Consider the following 24,270-nt stretch of genomic DNA (forward strand, 5'->3'; position numbering starts at 1 on the left):
ATGTGTGTGGGGTGTTTGCCACCCAGGGATTCTGTCATAGGCTCCATTTACAGAAAAATAAAAAGCAACATCTAATGCCATTGGGACATTTAGTTTGCCACTGATTTCTACTGATCTTTTTTTACTTGATGCTGTAGAATTGAAGTGCACCAAAGTCTAGATGTATCTATAACTTCATGTGTGTTATATGCTAGCTATAGAATGAAATGAAAAGTAGTTTGAAATGATGATTTGTTCATGCTACAATTAATGAAAGCTGCAGATATAGGGAGCAAATATGTTTTGAAATAATCACTGAATGTCAGCCTGCTTCAGAGTTTTCACCACTTTCTTTTAGTCAGGGATATTTTGGAACATATGGATATCTTTATGTCTTTATGTAAACACTTTGCTGTCAGTCACTGAGTATTTGCTAGCATTAACTGGGAGCATTCTGGCAGTGATCAATGAATACTGAATTAGTGTTTTAGCCAAATCCCTATACAATGTGTAAGTGAGAAGCATCTGTGAAAAGTGTGCATAGTTGCAAGAGAAAGTCTCTTTGAAGATTTAAGACCAAAATTAATTTATAGCTGAGGTGTCCTCAGGTCTCTTCTGCTCACTTTGGCTCTGCTTCCATATAGGATCACATTCTTATTTTCACCTGAAATAATTTGTTCTATTTGTTCTATTGTCATTTGTTCTATTTGTTCTATTTTAATTTCTACCACCATGCAGTGGGGCTGCCATGCACAGCACCATGGGTATGGAAGGGATTATGCTCACTTCCTCTTGTCTGTGCAACATCAGTCCTGCTCCACATTTGGAGCTGCGGGACACGAGCAAAGCGAGCTGGATGTTTTTCTGTCACAAGTCTGGCAGTGGGGCAGCTGAGGGCTTTGTGTGATGGCTGCTAAATCCATGATGAATTTTATGTCTTCTGCGTGCTGCCCTGGGCAAGCTGGAGTCTGACCTTTATTAGAAGATCAGCGAACAAAAAGAAACAATGGGTGCTTTAAAAGAAGAAAAAGTGCCACAAACCAATGTTTTACATATTGCACATATCCGTAATTTCTTAATGTTGAATGTTTTATGCAAACAGTGAGGCACCAAAAGTTTGGCAATGTACGTTTAGTTTCAAATAGTTGCTCTCTGTCTACGTAGCAGTGTTTGGAAAACAAATGTTTGGTTAATATGTGGTTAAGCACTTTTGCAGTACAGAGTGTGTTCTTCATTGCAAGGTATCTTTCCTGAAAAAGCAAAGTATACATTTGGTTTTTGAATCCATGCAGACATAGTTTGTAAGCAGTGATTTAGATCTTACAAATACTTCAGGAGCCCTTTGAACTTGTATGTTGGGTAGGTCAGTGCATGCTAAATATTTTTATAAGTAGTTTTCTATGCATTTTTGCTTCCCTCTTCCTTCCACGTGTTTACTTTGCATGACCAATATTCTCTGAAAGTGCAACTTCAGACATTTTAAGTGAAACACATGGCCTGCTCTGCATAAACTGAGTGGACAGTCACATTAAGGCAGTGCAGGAGTAAGAGTGAGCATGTGGATATTATTATTACTAAATTTGTATTTTATTTTCGTAACATAATTTATTTTCAATTTGTGGATGAACATGATATAAGGAAAGGACTAAAGGCAGACACACCTACCAGGGCTCGGCAACTCACATACGTTACCAATGGCAAAGATTTGCCCTGAATGTGGTGTCAGGGTTGCCATGTGAACCAACATCATATCTAATTTGTCTTTTGAACCAGCAGGGACAAGTCATGGTAGCATGACTATAGACTGTGAGCATCCTATGTTCACTGAAGTGGTAGTTGTGGCTCAGACCGGGTCTGCAATCCTCAGATCCAGATAATTAAAGTATGAGTTTCCCAGCAAAGTAAGTCCAGAAGCAGGCATTTCTTTCCTAGTTCAAACTGAGAGAGGTCAAGGAACCTCTTGAAGTAGTTTCTAGCTGCAACCATTCCCAAGACCCCCTTCCAACAGCAAGGATCAGCAAGCATATCTCTAAGGCTATCTGGTTAGTGGCCTTTGGTACCCTCAAAGTTTCCACTCTTTTTGTATCACAAAGAGGATTCTTACTGGTGATAAACAAACAAATCATTCACAGTACTGCATAGCACTTGTGTAATACTGCCAGTCCATGTTTCCAGGGGTGGTGCTTATGATTCTTGGATCTGTTTTGCCTCCAATCCAAGTGGTTACAGTTGCAGATGAAGCCCATGGGAATTCAGCTGTAAGCATCTACAGCAATGCACTTTGAAATATTAGATCCAATTAGAAATACCAGATGTTTTACAGTGACCAAGCGAGATGAATGGAAAATATTAGCATTTATGCTCTTCCTTGGTTTATCACTGGTGAACTGTTAATACAGTGTTACCTTTTCTGTTTTATTAAATTAATTAGAAAGTAAACAGATGCTATAGAAAACACATGAAAGCAAAAAAGAAAAAAGCTGGTGGATGTATTGAAAGATGAGCATGTGTGAATAAGACTTTTGATAAGTTTTTAAAACCACAAGAAAAAATAACCTTTAAAATACTTTTTTTACCCAGTATTCAATATAAAATCAAGCTTTTTACAGTTTTTTATCTGCAAGCATTGTCTAATTTATCATGTAACATAAGCTTAACATTGTGATATGTTACTGATGCTGAATTAATTTATCTCTTTAAGAATGACTGGTTATTCCTTTTTCCCATTTTTGTGTTTTTGTAACAAAATATTAGAGTTTGAAGACTTTTATATATTATGCATGGTGTTTTACAGTTGTGTTACTATATATTTTATTTTTTTCCTATTGAAGCCATTGTAATTTGAATTTTATTAGCTCTGATGCCTTTCTGGTTTTATTCTGTAAACCTGAAATAAAGAGGAAGATAATGTTTCTGCCATAAGAAATGAAATCAGGTATGACAGTATTAACATGTCACTGTTCATTAAAGCTTTGTGCATTCAATAGGAGATGAATAATTGTAATTTATGAGAAACAGGTATTCTAGAAAAGCAAAAAATGAAAATTTTACTTTCAGAAAACTGAAATGCTGATTTCTAGAGCATGAAACGAGAATATAATATTTAAATTATGCTGGCATTTGTTTTTTTTTGTTTCACTGCTAGTGAGTGTACATGAAGTAAGAGAATGGTTTTAACCTGTATGTCCGCAGTTAATCCTATTCTCAATGCAGACAAAGTGGGAAATTTTGCTTAGTTTTGTCAGAATTAATGAACTTTAGGAGTGGGCCAGGGTCACACTGTCCCAGAAGAATTCTGTATAAACACAGAAAATGAAGATGATCCCTTTGTGACGTAGTAAATTTAAAGTATACAACTGAAAACAGCAGGGGAACACAGATTATCTGATGAGAAAACTGCTCTATTAGAAGTCTTTTGATATGCTAAAAGAATTTCACATAGTGATGCAAAAGTCATAAAATTCCTTTTGTCCTACAAAACTTATTTTTGTTACAGAGGAACTCTTGCAACCCTAACTTGTAGTAGTCCTTTGTCTTAAAAAATTGTGTGCAATATTGTTTACTTGGTCAAGGAAAGGTAAAAAAAAAAAAAAAAAACACCACAATTTCAAACCCCTAACCCTCTTTTTTTTTTTACTTCTGTATCCAATATGAAAGAAGGAAAGACATGGAAAATAATTCTAAAGCTGCCATTTACTATAATTACATTTCAGAATGTGTTTCTGGCTGAGTTATAAGCTTTAATCAATGGCATCTACTACAATTAAAGCTGCCCTGTAGGTAAATGATTTAGTTTAGATGAATAGATTATGTTTTACTATCTGTAAATCGAGAGCTATGACAAATTCATTGTACACTGTGATTCTTGAAGGGATTAAAAAAAAAAGCTGTTGCTCTACGAGATCTCCTGAATAGGTTTCCTGTTCTTCTGTTTTAACTTTGTAGTTCGAAAGCCTCTTTTGGAGCAAAGAGCACAATGCATAGACTGTTATCAAATGCAAAATATGACCATGTATGAATGCACTAATAAAGTGAGAAATGTTTGTGGAATGACTGCAGTATTTACCATTCTTTTTTTGTACTGCCAGAGATAACAAGTGGGAATAACTGATTTTTGTTTTAGCTTCTGCTGTGAAAAACTGGGGAGCAAATTGCTCAGGGTCGAGTGAAGCAGTTTATTATTCTGCTTTGCAGAAGAATATACATTTCTCGATTTTCAAGTGATCTTTTGTGTTCTTTTTAATTCTCAAATTGAGGTCAATTTGTTTTCCTTTTCATGGGGAAATGGGAACAACATACATTTGTGACTGGTTTTGGTGAATAAACTCTTCATGTGCAGAATTTCTCTCTGTTCTATGTTTAAGTATCACTGTTCAGGTTCTCTATTGCCAGCCTGAACTGTACCTTACATCTTTCACAACAACATGCTAAATGATTTTGAAAGATCAGAAGCACTTGGTTTGGAAAGAAATGTGAGCTCTACCAGAGGCAGAGCTCCCATAGGGGTCTCCTGGGTTCTGGGGAGTGGGACACACGAAGAAACACCCAGCATGGCTCCATGGGAGTAACATGTGAGGAAGGAGAACCTGGTGCAAATAAGAAGTGCTGGTACTTGAAGGCTACCACTTTTTAATTTGTTTGAATGTGAGTGGTTGAATGTGAAGGACGTCAGAAATAATGCAAAATTAATTTTTGGTGAGAGGCCAGACCTGTGTACAGAAAAAAGTCAAATACAGAAGTATTATGTAGAAGTCTTCTGATCCATTTTTCAGTATGAGACTAGCAAATTTATACTGTTATTACATTAATTAATACCGAATTCAGGGTGTATTTCATTTCTTTCTAAAAAGTCCCTGTGGAACTTTCAGAATAAAGAACTTTGCCTTAATAGGCAGGTTTCAGCATAAAGACCAGGGTTATTGAAACAAATTCATTAATGTTATTGTGAAACCTGGGTACACAGTTGTTGGGAATTAGGTTCATTAAACATGTCCTTTTCTACCACTTTCTGCCGAAGTGCAGCCTTGATTAGCTAATCTGCAGTGACAGTAAGAGCCTTGCATCTATAAAACAACCAACTAAAATTAAATTTTCTACCAGTTCAGGCTATGAAGAGCTAGCCTAGTGCACTCACCTATGTCCAAGGAATCATGCAGATGCCTCAGCTGTCATCAAAACTGATTACAGACATAAAGCCCTATTAAAAAAAAAAAAAAAAAAAGTTAAAATGGGACCTGCATATTTAAAATTAGTTAATTTCACACTTTCAAATAAGTAAGATTATATCCCCTCATTAATAGTTAAAAGTCTAGTATGTCCATGCTACAGCTTAATAAACTGTTCATTGTGTCTCTAAACCTGAATCCAAGGTCTCCCTTTTAACAGTGAACCAAATTCAGCCACTACATCCATATCCATAAAGTCCTATTTCCTAGTATAAAAAATTAAATCTTCACAATGAAAGAGTGCAGTTTTTTTCCTACATAAAAATCATCATGCCTTACAGATCTTTCAGAGGAGGAGAAAGATTTTCTTGGCAGACATCGAACACATTAATTAGTATTTAAATATTTGTTCTTAAATACTAGTACTTAAAGATCCAAAAAGATATTAAGTTAGTTTGATTGGATAAAATGTATTAACAGTTAACATAATAAAGCATGTTAAAATATTAAGGACTTTCTGGTTATTCCTCTGTGTGAAGGAAGGAAGTAGTAAGTAAGATTAAGACTCACAGAGGGATGACGTGAGTGCTGTCTTGCCTGGGTGGGCATCCTTGTCCTTGGTGGACCTGGATGCTGTTGTCTTTGAATGGAATTCCAGTAAAGGGATTATGCTTCATTCACATGGATCTTCTAGGTACTCAGACAAAATCTTCCTTGTTGAATTTGAAGGCTATTCCTGCACTGCTCTCAACAAAATTGATTCAGAACTGGGTTAATCAGATGCTAAGTATCACTAAAATATGAGTATGCAAACTCCCAGCAAATAATCACTCATCTTGTGCTTCTGGAGAGCAAAAATATCTGTCTGTCCAGAGTTCCTTGGTCATCTTCATACTTCCCGTATTGTGAAGATTTCTTATTACTGTGGGTTTGGGGTTTTTCCTTTGCCTTGAGCTAAATTTCTGTTCCAGTTGAAAATGTCATTAGAAGTAACAAATATTTCTTTGTTTTTTTGTTGTTGTTTTTTTTTCATCCCATACAGTGTGAAAGGAGCAGATGCTGGGAACGTGATCAGACTATTTGTACCAGATATTGGGATGTTCATTGCTAGTCTGACAATATGGCTCCTCTGCCGCAACATGTTTCAGAAGCCAGTAACCGAGGATGCAGCACAGTGCAACATGCAATTTGAAAATGAGGAAATGGTATCAAATACACATTTCTATCTGTATGGCTTTTAGTGAGCTTTGGCAAATTTTCTGTCTGAGATGTGTTCTGAAATGGTTTCATGAGGACTGCGTATGTTAAAAAGTGAACTTATTTTCAGGAAACAAAATGATTGGTTTTAAAGTGGAAAAGCTAAAATTATTCTCTTGAGAAAAAAAAAGCAGAATATGAAAAGTGGTAGGTATGCTACAAGATTTTTCAATCATTTTGAGTTAAGAAACAATCACGACAGTCAATCAGAAGTTCTTCTTCACCAGAGCTGCTGTTTAAGTCTGCCAAGGTTGTTCTGCTACGTATAGTGGTCAGTTTCTTAGATAGCATCCCTATTTCCAAATTTTTTATCCAAGTCTGACTGATTATCAGAAATTACTCTTAAGAGAAGGGAAGAGAGACTGTGTATTAAGTTCATGGAAAGAGTTACCTAAAACTGTGGTTGTACTGAGTGAGCTTGAGGATGATATTGTGGAATGACTTAGCTGGAAGTGTTGATGTGTTTGCTGTGTATTTTACTAGTGGGAAGAGGAATAGCAGAGATACTGAACACAGAAAAATCCACAGAAAGAGGAAAACAAGTTTATAATATAATAAGCCACAGTGGGAATTTAGCCCAGGGTGCAGAGAAATTCCTACTACTAATCTTAATATGTTTTTTATCAGACTGTCTAGCATGCTTTGGGTCTCATTTTCTGTCTTCTTTTACATGGGTGAAGTGTTTTTTTCTTTACTCTCAAAATGCTGTTTTTAGGGGAGACAATTTCAATTTGCTCATTTCAAATAGAAATTGAACTTTGAAGTGAGTAAAATATTTAGAGGGATCAGTTGCCCATTTTGGTGCCACTGCATAGAGTAAAAAGGGGCCTCTCTGCATGTTGCCATGTTGTCTGGATTGTGGCAGTGCCAGAAGCTGGTCAGGTTTCTAGCACATGAGAGATCAGTATCAGGACTGCTTTATACTCAGTTGCAGTTGGAATTCTTATTGGCTCTCCTGGCAGCTGAGAATTGCCTGAAGGCTGCAGCTTTTTAACTACACTTTGGAGGACATATAGGTTTGATCTGATGAGCATATGCAAGGTTTTGTGTCTCCTGGAATCTGGTTTTATCAGCTTTAAATCTGCTTTATCGTCAAAACTGTGCAAAATGGATTTAGCAGCAGGCCAGAACCTTGGGCTGTACCCAGAAGTGGAGATGTCTGAAGCATTAAGAAGTGTGGCTTATTAGCATGGTTTGTGTTCAGCACTTCTCTTGAAAGTTTCATTTTACCAAAGTGGGCTCTAACAGACTTCTTTGAAGCCCTTGATCTCCTGAGAAGAAAGCATTCATATGCATAAAACGGGAGTAACCGATGGCAGAAACTCAGAAGAAGGCCATGCTTAGGTTCCTCTGAACCTCGATGATGATGCTTAGATATTCACTTCTTTGGTTCAGAGATGAGACTGAGCCTGGCGTCTGGGTCAAAGGGAGCTCAGTCGACTGGAGAGCATGGGTGCTGGCTTCCAGGTAGGGTTCAATATTTGTTTGCCTGGAGTGCAAGGGAAAAACTGAGCTAACAAATAGTAATAACATAGCATGGAGTGTAGCTTTTTATTGGGCTGTCCTGGACTGGCTACCTCAAGGCAATCCACCAGTGCAACTAAAAAGTCAAAACTATCCCACAAAGGAAGAGTGTGAAGGAGAAGAAAAGTCCGCCTGCAAAGAAATATTAATATTGGGCAAATAGAAATATGTGTAAATACATTTGACTTCTTCACATCAAAATCCAGTGAATATTATTTATGTTCTGTAAACTGTATGTATTACAGAATATTTAGTGAACACAGCAGCTGTGTTTAGATTTAGTGACACCCAAAACTCCATCACAGGCATATTTTTTTATAAAGGGATAATATTTTCTGTTATGTGAGGTGATCTCAAGTGCTTTAAGGAATTCTGATCTTCACAGCTGAAATGATGAATCTGTATCAGAGTAACCTACTTGTTTTTTTAAAGATTTAGTGAAATGGAGAGTGGAAAATTAAATACCTATTAAACACGTTTTCCCAAACTTCAGTTTTCTCTTTCTAGGTGTCTGCATATACCATCCTGGAATCATTTAGGAGGAGGTGGCAGAAGCAGCTGAATCTGCTAGGAATATGTAATTGGCAGGACTGACTCTAAGGAACCTAATGCATATGCAGAGCATGCAGCTGAGTGTCTGCATTTGGGAGAATATTGGCATGATCTAAAATGAGTCCAAACTGTGTAGGTTTCACGTAATTTTTTGTTCTTCCTTGGTAGAGTACACTGGAAAAGGGAAGCCTAAGTAAGAGACCAGTCCTTCGAATTCTGCATTAGCCAACTGGTGCCTGTGGCTGTATGTTGTTGCAGCTCATTACTGATGAGTTGCAGCAACAACTGCCCTGCAGAGAGACGCTTCAGGAAAAATGTTGAGCTTGGTACTTTTCCTCCAAGTGAAATAGTCCTGGGTTTGTTGAACGAGCTCTGTAGCCAATTCTAGAGCTGAAGAGCTTTTGCTGAGAGTCCCTACCACCAGTCATCAGAGGTTCGTGGTACAAGATTTTGTTAAGAATGCATCAGCTGATTTGAACAGGATTAGCAGAGCCATAAGAGAGGTAATTTTTCAGGTTGCTAGATGCCTAGCCACAGATGGTTCTATAAATCAAAAAATCAGCACTGTGAATTCCAGGCAAAAGCAGAGTGTCTTGCAGCTTTAATTTTTTTTTGCATTAAATTATTTATGTTGAATGATTCTCAGAACTCTTTGCTTTAGGGTAGAGTGAAATGCTAAATTTGCTAAAATTGACCTTTCCAAAGGTCTGTGTGAACCCATCACATTTCAGTTAATATATGGGCGTACCATAAAAATGCCTGGAGTTGAGTAGCAGTTTGTGATACTCAGTTATGTGCTGTATTTCAACATGGCAGTAGCCTCCAGAAACCAGTCATAGAGTATCATGGATCAGATTGCCCATGGATTGAGATACAACTCAAAACAAGAAAAAGTATCAGAATCCAAATTAAGGACAACAAGGATTCATTGAAAAATGGATGTCTTTCTTCATTGTGCTGCATCCAACTTTAAGGGAAACAGAACTCCATCACAAAAGTGTATTCTACAGAACAGAAGTGGGGGGAGGAGGCTATGAGGCAGTGAGACTCTCAATTATTTGTAAGTAATGCTATCCCAGGAATAAGCAAAGAGTGTGGTTTTAATTAACAGTGAGTCATGAAGTAGGAAGGTCTGCCAGATACCAGGCTGCAGTCCAACTCATTACCACCCCTAAATGGTTGCACACTTGGAGCAAACGTGTCTGCAGGCCCTTTTTATTAGGGCTCAGAAAATTTAAAGCAGGTGAATTCAGCTGGAGACAGGCCCGGATTGGAAATGCCAAAAAGCAAAATGCCAGTCACAAGGTGTAAAAGGTGGAAGAAAATAAGAAAGAACAGTTAACTCCCAGCTGCAGCTGAAACTATGACATTTTTGATTTGGTGCAGATGGTGGTTTATGTGCCAAAATGCAGATACAGTATATACAGTCTGATAGGTATTAGAAAGGAAGAAGCTTTTTCTTGAGTCTGTGCATGAATTGCCTAATGTTTTAAGTGACAGTGGCAGGGAGGAAACTCCTTTCTGCAATTGCACAACTTAAACTTTAGAAGAGGTTTTGATCTTAATTGAATAAAGCAGTTATAGTCTTCAGTGCAACTTCCTCCCACTCGCTGCTTTGCATATTCAAGCCTGTTTCTCATCCACAATCTCCTAGAAAGCAAATGGGGCCACTGGGTCTTTACTTTGTCCCATAATCTGAGGCAAGTTTGGTTTCGGAGCCTCCACACCTGCTGTTTTCTGCAGAAGGCAGAGATTTGTTTGGGATCTGAAAAGGGAAAAAAAGGAAAAAAGAGGAAATTGTTTTAAAATAAACTAAAGTTTGAGAAGAATGTGAGGAGAGCTTGACCTGGAGTCAGGATACTGAATTCTAATCAGAGGACCAGCATGGTTCTCACTTTGGCCTGAAATTTGTTTTGAGTCCTCAAGTCTATTACTCTCTATATCTCTCTCTCAGCTTCTGTGTCCCTTGACACATAGAAGCAGTAAAAATGCTCATTTTGCTAGCTTTTTCTTTCTAAACAGTGACAGGGCTATTTGTCCTATGCCTACACTGGGCACGTAGTACATGGAGAGCTCTTATTTGGTCCAGGACTCCAAGTGTAACTGCAATACATACAGGAGAGAACGGACAGGCTCTGAGAACTGCACATGTCCCATACCTTGTCCAAGGACATTCTAGCCTAGAAATTGCCCATTTAGACCGGTATCCTTATCCTGAAAGTAGCTGGTACCTGTTGAGTAAGGACAGTAGCATGTAAGAGAATACCCTTTTTCTTCCATCTCCAAGATTAAAATTCATCCTACTCTCTCCTCGTGCAAGAATAACTTTAATCCTAAAACATGTGGTTTCAAATCCCTTCCAAAAAAAAGTTGTTTATAATTATAGCTATTTTGGATAATCTTGTTAAACATATAATTACCCAGACCCTTTTAAAACCTCATTAATTTCTTGGCTTCAGTGGCATCATGAAGCAAGGACTTCCACAATTTAATAAGCGCTCTCTGATTTTATTTTGAATTTAACACTCTTTAATTTTATGGAAGGTCCCTGTATTACATGTTATAAAAAAGAGTGAGATAGTTTAAGGGAAATCAAATGTATTTATTATCTTCTGTATTTGTCCTTTTAAAGATAAGCAATTTCTGTTTGTTTTTTTTTTCACAATGTCTTCTGTCATGGTAATTTTTTTTTTTTCTGAACAAGCTATAGGTCTGTAATATTCATTTGAGCTACAGGGATTATCAGTTTCTCAGCATTTCAGGCAAGGTCTTATGGTAGATTTAAATGATGATGTTATGACATTCATTATGAGGTTCAGAGATTTTGAGGTTGAACAATTCTACCAGTGTATCACCTACTTGGATGTCCTGTATAATATGGATAATTAGTTCAGCTTAGAGCACAGCTCTGAGAAAGGTCTGATGTCCCAGTCTTTTCAGTTGCTAGCTTTCCATTTTTCATTCCTTCGGATGCAGAGATCTCCTTTGAGCAGTTTACAGTGGTGCCCATGACCCTGTCTAAATGACCATGACATTTTTCTTAAAGCCTCTGATGGGTATATTTCTCCTTAGATTATTTATTGTTTTGTCTTTATCTTAATTTAATTTGATTTTACCAGAATCAAACATTCACCTGACCTGATTAACTCTCACTGATGTGGGACCCTTTGACCCTGATATCTCTAAACATCGTTTTTACAAATGCAGCTTCTTCAATATTTGCCTCTCTTCAGAGACAGAAAATTATGGCTATTATGGGAAATACTATGGGAAAAGAACTTCTTAGAGAGGATTGGAACTTTTTGGCTTCTTTGAGCTTCCTGATGACACCTCTTTTATTTATAATCTGTTTTTCTTCTCATTGTCATCTGTATTTAGCGCAGCATTGGCTTACCTTTTCTAATTGGATATAAACGTTTCTTAGTTCTGACCTGTGGAGAACTGATCCAAACGCTCTTGGCCTTAGTGTGCTTTGAACATGGTGTAAGTAGGATTTAATACCTTATTTCTCTGGTTTAAAACAAATAGATGAGCCTCCCTTATCTCTTTGCTCTTGATGTTTGTAGTGGTGAAGTTTGCCAGACCTTACACAGCTGCCTCCCTGGGTAACAATTCTAATGCATCTCATCTTAACAAGGGTCAAAAGTTTATAAGTTACATTAGCTTCTTGGTTTGATGCACATGTCTTTGGATAGGTCTTAACACAAATACGTAATTACACTACAGCAGGCTACAGCTACATAATATTACATAGTGCAGGGCATTATGTATCACCAAATGCTGTTAGCCTGTTTGGCATGAAACTTTAGTGTGCACCTGTCCTGTTTTGGTTAGAAACATCACATGATGCAATTCTTCTTGTGGCAGCTCTTCACTGAGGTTAATAACAGTTCTTCATTCCAAATTTTGATATACAGAGTTATTAACCAGGAGCTGAAAATCCTGAAATACTAGTGCCTTTGGACAGCCTAAGTGATGAATAACACAGTACAAGAAGGAATCTCTTGGCTCATGAAATTTAATCTGCTGCTATTGCAGGCAACTGCATCACACAATTCCCTCTGGAAGGTAGGACGCACCATCTTGAAAACAGGGCAACTTTTCTTCATCCCGTTGCTACTGAAATGACCTTGTTCTGTAATTTTGCTTTTCTGGTGGTTAGAAAACATCTAATTTAGATTGCACATGTATTCATAGCTGCATTATAACCCTTTTAGTTCTTCTGCTCTTTTGCTTCAATACACTGTTTTCTTCTCTAGCATTTATTTCTCTGATAGCTTGGGAGAAAAAGAAAACATCTTTCCTTAAAGTTTGGTCTGCAAGACAAAAGACAAGTAATTTTGGATCCTCTTGTAGATTAGAAATCCCATTCTCCTGTTCATCCCAGTAATCTGAGGTTCTTTAGGGTGGTACCGTTGAAGTACACAACCCACTTCAGTATGAGCTGAGACAATACTGAAGATGCATAATTGTATAATATGTATATTACTTGAGCAAGGCATTACTCCATACAGGTGCTATGTGGCTTCATATACCTGCATTAGCTTATTCAGAGTTTGTACTGAATTGTGCTTTGTAGTCATAATCCAACTCTTCCTACTTCCTTTTCAGTGAAAAAAAGTGTTTAATCATCTCAAGCCAAACCACCAAACTCTGCCTGTGAGTTCCTCTCTCTTTGGCATTTGGCTTAGATGCCTGACAACTTATTGAAGTCAAGATGTGAAGCTGTGTTTCCATATTGACCAAGTGAGTCTTGTGCTGAAATCACTTGGTGTTTGCTCAGGTGCGATGGGTACATTGGGAAGTGAAATAATCTTTGGCCCTTTCAGTACAATATCTATTGTATGCAGGATTTCATTAGTTGCTTTCCTGTTATCACGATTCAGAACTGTGCTTGTCTGTATTAATTTATTTTTCATTTCCTCTGAATGCCTCTGTCCCTGTGTGCTTCCGGTAAATAGTTGATCTTTTTTTTTTTTTTTTTTTTGGTAATGAATGACTCTTTCCCACAGGAGGTTTTACTGTGGAAGTGTATGTATGTCATTCATTACTATAAAACACTGCAAACACATTGAGAGTTATTTCTGATAGTACATCGCTGGCAAATTTATCTAGTACTATGTAGGTCCTTGCCCAAGCATTAGCACACTTGAGATGTATCAGTGATAATTTTTTTCATTAAGATCTATATGACTTCTAGTTAATTTAGTATTTTTATCTTCAGTGATTCAATTGAGTAATATAAGTTGTTAAAATAAACTGTTTAAATTCCAAAAAGGCTCTACCTCATTAATGTCACACCTACTAGAATATTTGTTGCAGTCTCACACTTGATTATTCCAGCTCATTTTGCAGGGTCTTTCCCTGAAGTCAGACAGTGTTCTTTTTCAATCCTGGCTTGCAGTCTGCAGCCTTCCCTCCCTGCACAACCCCATGTGTGTGTAACGGGGTGTTCCCCTCCGGCTTTCTGTAGACCAGCCTGAGCTCCCTTTGAGCATCCCATGTGCCTTGCACAAGATGACCTAAAGAGATACTCTTGCTAATCAGCCCCATTTCTATAGGGATCAAGTTGAATTACATGCGGTAATTATTTATTTGGAAATGTTTGAATTTATTCTGTGGCAGGAAACACAGGGACATCTGCTTCTCTCTCGCATGCTGATGCTTTCAGAACAACAGTGGAGTTCTTCTACACTTTCTTGCAAAATTGGAAATTCAATAAATGATTGCCTTAACATGGTTTAATATTGACTGCAGGTTAAAACCACAATCATTTATATCACATTAAGGGCTTGCAGTTCCTTTGATGATAAAAGAAGTAGTGGTTAAATTTCTTTTTCAGCTTTTGTGCTCACAGCTGTGTCTGTCTAAGAATATTGTGTTATTTTGATTATTTTTTTCTTTATGCATATATGTACGTGCTGCTTCTAAAGGCAAGTACGTAATTAATTCCTTCTACTGCTGTAAGTATCTCATATTTAAAGATAAAGGTTGGAGAGCTTTTTTGGGGAGGGGGAAGATGTTTTTATAGCAAACTTAAAAGAAGGAACTCAGTCACATTATGATAGGTTGAATGCAGCAGCTTAGTTATGATGGAGGCAATTTAACTGAAACAATATGAGAAAGGGAGTCTATTTCTATTGTTCTGCTGGTGTATTGGAATCAAATTGCTTATCTGAGATCATTCCTAAACCAAGCCATTCATTACATGGGTTTTTTGAAATGAGAAGTAAGTTCAGAGACTTGGGCATAGTAATGGCTTGAACAGTCATATAAAAGATGTCTAATAAATGGTATCTGTGCTACTTTATCACAGGTATGGAATAAAAATATGATCTCTGATTAGAGGTAAAGAAATAATTATAGGAAGTGTTCTTTTAGTTAGAGAATCACGGTTTTACGGAAGCAGTGTCAGCAAGGTGCTGTGAGTGTGTGCCTCAGGGCACATAAACTGTGGGGCAGCTTGAAGGCAATCCAGCCCACTTTAAAGAAACTGGTGTGGCTGTCAGCAGCAGGGAGTAGAAGTCTGTGCTGAGGTCTGGGATACTACAGCTAGAAAAATTCTTGTGAAGGTTGATTAACATTGCCAGAAGGAGATAGACCATGAGGCTTGTGTTCTGGCTTGCTTGCTCTCGTATCCTTGCAAAGCAGTCACAACTCTATGTTCTGCAAGCCAAACCATGCACCTTCAAGATAATGTAGATCATGAAAGCACATCTCTGGTATCACCAGCAGTAAGTAACATGGTGTACCACAATGTATGACTCTGTCCTCCTGCCAAACCTATGTACCTATAGCTGTTTGGGTAAGGCTTAGTGAACTTCACTCAGGCTTAGTTTTCATTTTCTCACTCCTCTCTGTTTCTTTCCTGGTTCTGGCTGTGATAAAATGTCAAAATACTGAAAAGGGGCTTTTTTTACATTTATGAGCCAACAGGAAGGAAGGAGCACCTGAACTCTCATGAGAACTTACTCTTGTGAGTTTAGCAGTGCATGCTTGAGAGGTCTCGATAATTAATGCAATGCATTCATAGGGATAGAAGTTGCGTCCATTCTGAGACTTGCATATCCTTAGCTGTAAAAGTTCTGGTTAGTTAAATTGTATTGCTGTCATTATTTGAATTTTTGAAGGCTTTGTGTTTCCTCTAGAATCAAAAAGTCAATAAAGGAGCAAATTTGTGTTTTCAGACACAATACCATCTAATGTAGGTACAAAGCAAAGAGTGTTCTGAAGCAAGAATGGGGTTTAGGTTGGAGTTAAGGCTTCCTGTTAGTAAATACAGCTCTGGGACTAGAGGATATCTCTGTGCAGTAGTGTTTATACTGTACCAGATGAAACATTTAAAAGCTGGATGTTGAAAAAGCAGCCCCCAAAGTAGCTAATGGACATTCTGGCCCTGGCCACAATAGTAGCTGCCATAGCTGCCACAGGAGCTGTACTGTTTCCTTGCCTGTTCTCTATCTCCGTTTGGCAGTTTAAAAAAGTGTTGTACAATAAATACTCCCGGGACTTCCACATGATTGCTAAAAAACCTAAACTGCATTTAGTTTGTTTATAGAAAGTCCTGGGGCCCTGCTCGGCAGAGCAAAGGTCATGGAAACACATGTTTATGGCTTCACAAATGCTCTATACTCCTTGAATGGAGAAATTTATTTGATTTAATCAGCATCCACAGGGATCCTGTAATTGCATAATAGGTAATTTATTATGGAAGTAAAAGTATTTTTCTAACTGTAGCCTATGTAACATGGTTTTGTAGCTTTAGACTAATCCATGTAGTAAAAAAGAGCTTTGCGAAACAGTCTGACTGGAGTAATGGTGTTCTGTGATGAGCACACTTGTGTGGCTATTTAATCATCAAAAAGTGTTAAAACAACAAGCACATTATCACTATGTTGGATGTAAAAACTGTTAACTGTTTGCCTGCCTTCAGCAATATAATGTGCTCAATGTGAGAAACTGGAAAGCTGGCCCAGATAATCCAGTTAGAGGGTGGTGAATATGAGAGTGGGGGAATCCGAAGTTTGTCTTTTTGACATATGCTGGATCATGGCCTTTCAGCTTCTTCAAGAAAGGAACATGGCCGTTCATTTTGGATACTGAATTACAAACAGATATGTTTATATACAAAAAAAAAAAACCTAAAATCTATAGCTGTTTAACTGTTATCGTCTTTTTGCTAAATAATCATCAACTGGGTCATGAAAGAAAAAGACAGAATAAGGCTAAGAACTTGCAGATAGGGAAGAGAGAGATGAGGAATTTAACCCACCTCTTACGGGTGGTATGTTGGTGCAAAGCCTGGGTCTTCGAAACCATCATTGATAATTCCAGGTGTGCTGAAGAGTTGCAAACCAATGTGCATCTGTTCTGAAAAAGCTATGTGAGGTATTATGCTTGTTGTTGATAACCCCATTTGCTAGCTTGTCTTAAACTGAGGAGAGCAGTTGAAGAACTCCAACTCTAAACAGACTTTTGCAGTTTTAAAAGGAAAACTTAGGAAATCAGTTTGGTGTTTGCTGGGGTTCTGAATGCTGAAATTTTCTTTCCTACATCTGATGACCTCAGTAACACCAGAATTAGGTTTTTCTGCATTTCCTGTGAATGTTTGTGATATCCTAACTTTCTTCTTGAACTTGTAATTAATATTTTCATATATAAATAAAAGGGGAAAACAAGAAAAAGTTAACTTGCTTGGTAACTCATCAACCTGTAAGCTTTTTGCTATGCTTGAAGGGTATAAGCCTCAGTCCACAGAAAGTTTGGACCATCATCTCCTTCTCAGCTTCAGTTGTATCCTGGTCCAGTGAAATAGTCTCTTCTCTAGTGCTTCTCCCTGGGCATGCTATGTCATACGTGTCAGTACTAGATTATTAATACTGAACTCTTAAGGCAAAATGTAACCTAAAGGTTCTTCAGATCAATTAAGCAAGAGTGATTAGCCTGGTAAAATTAAAAAAATATGATCCTAATTATGATAGAAAATCCAAAGACCAATTTTGAGGAGATCAAGATCTGAATTTGGGCATATGGCACCTGAGGCTTGGAAGGCAGGTGGGGATAAGAGACAGAAAAGGATATCAAGTCCCACCTTTCAGTGGGATGTTTTTATGTGGTGTCTTTACTTCTGTGTCCTCCTTTTTATTTTGTTATTTGAAGGTAATTTGTGTTTTCCTCCAATTAATACTTAAAAATATTTAATTTTCCCACGAGAACATTTTCGGCTTCTGCTTGGAAAATATTTATTGTTACAAAATATTGTAAAAGTCTAATATTTAGACTTTTATTTCCTGTTCCTACCTATGTATAATTAAGTGCTATGTCAGCAATCATAAGATGTATAAATATGTGAATCATGTCTTCATGTTTAACATAGACTCACAGTATTCAAAGAGATGTGAATCCTGACAACCTCCCATGAAATAACTTATTTATTTTGAAATTATTCCTATACATTTTTTAAGTAAGTCTGTGTTTACCTGAAGGCACTAGCTGAAGAAACAGGGGTCTCCATCACCTAGACCCGTCTATTGTAAGCATGCCGTTTTTAAGCAACCTTTAAATGTCCGCCAGTCTCACTCATTCTCTTTGGTTGGGATATCAACATTATTGAAGGTTTCACTGTTCACTGGTCACATTAAACTCAAGGCACAGAGCATTACAGCCAGTCCAGGAGGAGCAGGATTGAACCCAAAAGGACTGGATGAGGAGCAGGTTAATCTAGTAATTACAGCACAATCAGAAATAATCATAACTTTTGCCTATTATTTAACTTTCTCACTAAAACAGATGAAGAGGTGAAAGTGAGGGCAGAATGTATTGCTCAGTCCCCTGTAAGCATTGTTCCTGAATATTTAACATTTATTATTGCCTGTCCTTTAGATAGGAAAGCTCATATCCTTTAGATAGGAGCATAGATATGAACAGCAGTGATGAATGGATAGAAAACCTTTTTGTGCTGCATGGCTCGAAATGTGGGGACTGCATGTTTGGGCTGCTGTCTCTCTATTGTTTTGCATAAGGATCTAATAATTCATATGTTGAGAGCTGGATGAGTGAATGGTGACAATAAGAAAGCAATTGAAAATTTACTGTATTCCATTTGAAATGAGTATAGCCAGTGAAATGGTGATAAGTCAAAGAGAAAAGTAGATTTCCCAGATCAGCCCTCTGCTGTATTTAATACATGTTTCATTGTCCATAAAAAAGAGACTCTTGAGAATAAGCAGGCTTTTTTTTTTTTTCTTTTCCCTGGGCATTCACAAAAATGTTAATGCTCTAAAGTAAGAGGAGATAGCTGGCAACAAGCTTAAAGGTGAAATGGAAGAGTCCATAGGGAGTTTTGTTCCTTTGGGAATCCACATAATGTAATGGTACAGAAGAATTTGGTTAAGTCGTCTGAGGGTTCATGTGTTCCCACTGCAGTCTTATCTGTCAGTGTGGAATTTTTTCTGCCAAAGGTCACCAATAAATATAAAACTGCTATTCTGATGAAAAATACCAATAGTCTCTCTTTCTTGCTTTCACACACAGTGATACAGCTTGGCCAGAACTAACGTTAGCTAATTCAAGTTTAAATTAGTGCCAAAGAAGCTATTCCGTATTACACCAAATGAGAACCTGGCTCAAAACTATTACTTCTTTTTCTTTTTTTTTTTTTTTTTTAATATGCCCCTACATCTCTGTGAATGACTAATTTTTCCATAAATTTTGTCTTTGTGGGGGCCTCTTGCTAATCCTGCAGATTCTCACTGTGGGTTGATGATTTAGTCTGCATCACTCAATAGCTGTGTATGTCTTCTGGTCTCCAAGATACGATGGAGACTTGATGGTGAAAGCCACTGCCAAATCCTAACAAACTGCTTAAGTATGACAGGCCTTTACATGTTTCCTTCTCTTCTTTTTTTCCATTGTGTAGTTCTAAACCACTGATCTCATTTTCCCTGCTAAATTGTTGTAGGTCACTCAAGCTTTCACTACTTCTCTCTTGCTCATTTTTTCACCTTTTCTTTCACTGTCAGTCAATCTCACCGTTCCTCACTATCTCCCCAATTCTCTGCTTAGTGTATTTTTTTTCCTCAAACTTCAGTCACAAATGAGCTATCTGTCCATTTACTTTAGGCCTTGTTGCCCTGTCCTAGGTCACTCCTACTCCCCCCATTCTAGATTTTGCACTTAAAGTTTGGGAAAGGGTTAATGCAAAAGGGTTTGAAAAGTGAGATTTATTGAGCAACATCAACCACGAAGGGACTTGTGCTTACTGGAGCTTATAACTGAAGCCACTGGAGCAAAGAGGTGTTTAAAAGATAGAGGATAACAACATGCTTATCTTGCTAAGAATGCTGAACTAACCAAACCAAATTTCATGTAAAAATGAAGAAGCAGAATGTTGCGCACATGTGGGAGGATTGCAGCTTTTCTCAGAGACAGTGGTTAATATCCTTTTATTTTGAGGAAGATCTGAAGTGGGAGCCATCAGTGCACAACTCGGGCTTAGTGCATCTTTCTTAGCTCTCATTACTTGAGATAATCAAAGGTTATAAGAAGACTTCATTATTAAATAATATATGTGCGGTTTTTAATTTCAAATTCCTTTGTGTGTCTCTCTCTCTGTTTTTTGCATTCTATTTTTCTTTCCTTCCTTCTGCTTTAGGCTGCAAGAGAAAAATTAGAGCCAGATGACGCTTTGATGTATGATGAAGATCTGGATGACGAAGACTGTGGAGAAGCAGAATTTGAGGAAACCATGAAATTAAAACTGCTGCGTAGAATCGCCTCCCTAGCATCCAAACTGAGGGAGTTTATTGGCAATATGATAATCACCACTGGGAAAGTTGTTGTTACAATTTTACTTGGTTCAGCAGGTTGGTGCATTTGAAAAATTTCCTCAGGAGCCCATTAGATTATGCATTTAACAAATTAGTTTCAGCACTTTGGTACCTGTGGGAGTAACAATGGAAATTTTTAAGGGAAAAGAAATTGCTACTGATTTTATTTAAATTGAATTTTTGGCAGGTGTTGGGATATGTTGAGTTGCTTAATGTTTTTGTACTGATACTGTGTTGACCAGTTATTCTGTTTATGACTTTCACAGTTGCTGTTATAATCAAATGGTGAATGGGGCATATTATTAGTGACTGTTGTATATATATTTATTTTTTTAAAGTCAATTTATAGATTTGATTCCATCACTTTCAAGTATAAAAAGGAACTGTGTTCATATAACCTTAAAGAAAAAAATCAAAAATTATTCAGTTGACCATGTAGTGTGTAAAAAGACTAATAAGCAGACTTCCTGTTGGTTTTCAATGTAGTCAGTAAAAGTAGTTGTTTTGATAGGATAGAGACAACATTTTTATAACGCTTTTGACTTAGTACCACGTAATCAGCTACAGCCAGAATGGAAGTGTACAAATCGCTGTAGGTTGTAATTACTGAATTCAAAATTGGGTCATGGAGTTGTAAATTAGTTTTCATCTGCTGGCTCACATGTTTTAATGGAGCGTTTACATATAAAGTAAAAGTACAAACCGTATACTAAACGAATAAATATACCAGTCTATGAAGTATAAAACAAGAGTACAAAAAAGGTCTGATACCGAATGACAGGGACTGGTCAGATGTGGCCCCTTTAGTAAGGCAGACACTCTCTTTAAGGTAAGATTATCTAGCAGCCTTACGCGTAGCCAAATGCAAAGAAAGAAATCTAAAAAGGAAAAAAAATACGTGTATCGCCATGAGGCCTGACTTGAGGGAAGAGAGATGTGATTAAAAAAAAACCCCAAAACCAAACAAAAAGAGAAGACCTAGTGCCACTCTGCATGGGTGAACATCATCCATGGAGGGTGAAATAGAAGGATCATGCAGCAAACAGGGAACAATTTCTTCTGAATGTTGATGGGCAGCTTGCCTGTGGAGCTCCAAAGCAAGCCAAGAACCGGGAGGTTGTTCAGAGTAGAGTTACAAAAAGGACTTGAGGTCTGAGAAGCCTGTATTCCAGAGAGAGACCTTGAGCTTAATAAGTTAAATACTTCCTTACTTGCCATGCCAAAAAGATGAAGGGTGATTTAACTGCAGCCTGAAAGTACTGACAAAGTGATACCATTTTTTTTAAGATACCTCATCTAGTAGAAGTGATAATAGGAGCCAACACTTAGGTGGTAAACCTAGGCAATTTCAGACCAGAAATAAATTTTGAATTTTTCACAGCCAGAGTAATTGACCATAATAAAAACTTAGTTTAGGATATAGAGAAATCTCCTTCTCCAGAAGCGTTTAAATAAAGACAAAGTGCCTCTTTGAAAGAAGGAAGGAAATAGTTTCAGGCTCAAGGCAGAAATTGCTGCATTTACAGCACCATAGGTTAAAGACTTGGTCTAAAGCATGATGTGAAAGATGTGATGGTGGAGCTCAGGAAAATGACTGTGGATATGAGTCCTTACAGTGCCTGGACTCAGCTCAACCAAGGACCGAGCCTTGGAGCACTGCCCCCAAAAGACACATCAATCCAGCACCTGGCAAGGGGCAAATGCTCCTTCTGGAGTGGCTGGCTCAGTTACAGGGCTCAGCTGCAGGGCCTTATGGGTCACGAGGAGCCTGCAGGTCTGTCCAGAGGAAGGGGGCTCCTGGATATGTACTAGTAAAAAGCTTAAAAATAAATTGAGGCAGGCACCCCTGCTAGCTTTGTTATCATTTCTTTAGAGAGTTCTCTGGGCTGCTCTGCTGTCTGCAATCATGTCGATTTCTCGTAGTTGCTCCTCTTAGATATGAATGCCTTTCCTGCTTCCTAACCTATTTTTGTGGGCTACCCTCAGGGCATCAGGTCTCCTTCAACAGTTAGACATTTTCACAAGTGCAACACTCAGCAAGAGCAAAAGCAATATACATGTGTGAGACAGAATAGTGTTTGTCATGTGTAAATAAGAAGTTTCTAGGAGTTAACAATGGAAAAAAAAAATCCAACATTTACTGATTATTCTGTAGATTTTTTCTAAATCTCTTTCAGTATATGAGGGCATTTTTTTGTTTTAATAAGTCAAGATATCTCAAGATCTGTATGAGAAGGCTTTTCACTGTTAATTCATCATGACATTTTAGTATCTTGTACTTAAAATTCATACACAGGTGATCTCAGGCTGTGCTGGCTGGCCTTGCAACCACCTTTATGTTTTTCTCCTTGCTTTATGAAACGTCTTTACGTAGAGAAGATTCTTGGAGGAAAGTCTGGAGAGTGCTTGTGTTCTAAGTGCTAAGATATTGTAAAAGTGAATTAAACAAAACATAAGATCCTACTCTTCTAGTCTCAAAGTTAATAGCAGTCTTTAGAAGTAATTGTAATAATTAGGATAAACACTAACTGGGCTACATTTTTTAATATACTTCATTTCAAACTTAAGGTGTAACAAATGTTGAGATTTCCCACACTTTTCTAACCCTGCATGCTTTTATTTTTACAGGTATGATGGTGCCATCTTTGACCTCAGCTGTGTATTTCTTTGTATTTTTGGGTCTGTGCACGTGGTGGTCCTGTTGCCAAGCATTTGATCCGCTGATATTCAGCTGTCTGTGTGTATTAATGGCTATATTCAGTGCAGGACACTTGATTGGACTTTATCTGTACCAGCTACAGTTCTTTCAGGAGGTTGTTCCACCGAAAGATTTCTATGCCAGGTGAGAGAAATTCCTTTCCTGTTTAATTGTGGGCACACGATGCAGTGCCCTGTTATCACATGTTGGTGCAAATGATCTTCCACATAACGCTTTGACAAATTTTACACATAGCTTCACGTTCACTCTTGGGAGGCAAAACATTTCAGACAGAATGGTTTTGAATGACAGAGTGGTGAAAGTCCAGCCCGGACAATTCCATGCAGAGAGCTGGAGCAGGTTAGGAGGAGAAGGTGATTTTGGTTTTGGTCAAAGTGTTCTTGAGATTTGAGTGTGAATGATTTGGCTAAGATGGGAGATAAATGACATAGATGGCAGCATTGATACAAGGGCAGTGTACAGATGCTTATTTTATTTCTTTTTTTTGATAGAGGAAAATAAATGCTGTGAGCTGTGATGTTATAGGGTCTTAACTATGCTTTTGTGGTGTCATTCTTGTATGCTTAAGGGCATACAAGCCCTTAGCCTTAAGGGCTTAGGGTTTCTGGGTTACTTCATGTGCTGTGCATAATATAGGACTGTTAATATAAAAATTCTCTCTGGTCAGACAGGACATAGTTCATAACAACAGCTACGTCAGTTAAGTAAAAGAGCAGCATTTCTAGTTACTGCTACAGTAAATATTGATTTGCTGTCATTTCACTGACCCTTTTTCACATATTAGAATCTAAAAAAATATTAAGTAATGGATGTATTTTGCTCATTACTGTTTTGGGCTTTTTTTTTTCTGGATTATTGCAAATTGGTTTTTTTGGTACGTATTTTTAATGTTGTAGTAATCCTTACATTAAACTAGATGTAAACCTTAACTTTGTTTCTAGTAAACGTACTGTTCCTTTGAAGTATTATAAGTTGAAGGAGAAAGGAAATTAGATGTGCTGTGGAGAATCAATTAATGATTTATATCTCAATGTACCATTAAAAGCCATAAAATAGAGCTATCTAGTTATAGTAGCTGTTACTTTAGTACTTATTTGATACTTTATTTAGTATAGATTATAGATGTGTGCTTTATGATGTCATAATTGGTGACTTGATGAGGCTGATTGGGAGACCATAACGTTAATTGAAAAATCAGAAAAGACTTGCTTAGTTTAGGTTCTTTTGTGCCACCTAGAGGTCAGTG

The 24,270-nt window shown here is 37.5% G+C and overlaps 1 protein-coding gene across 1 annotated transcript in view; it reads left to right on the plus strand.

Annotated features, from left to right (window-relative positions):
* Positions 1–5,720: 5,720 nt before the first annotated feature.
* Positions 5,721–24,270, plus strand: part of PIEZO2 (piezo type mechanosensitive ion channel component 2) — a 134,133-nt gene continuing 115,583 nt past the window's right edge. The window contains exons 1-4 of the mRNA XM_027890435.1: positions 5,721–5,725; positions 6,187–6,349; positions 20,131–20,341; positions 22,934–23,147. Of these exons, the coding sequence (XP_027746236.1) occupies positions 5,721–5,725; positions 6,187–6,349; positions 20,131–20,341; positions 22,934–23,147 (593 nt within the window). The remainder of the gene's footprint in view (positions 5,726–6,186; positions 6,350–20,130; positions 20,342–22,933; positions 23,148–24,270) is intronic.

Source organism: Empidonax traillii, unplaced genomic scaffold, assembly GCF_003031625.1.
Source record: "Empidonax traillii isolate 1590-97213 ecotype Southwest subspecies unplaced genomic scaffold, ASM303162v1 scaffold288:size648122, whole genome shotgun sequence".
Taxonomy (NCBI): Eukaryota; Metazoa; Chordata; class Aves; order Passeriformes; family Tyrannidae; genus Empidonax; species Empidonax traillii.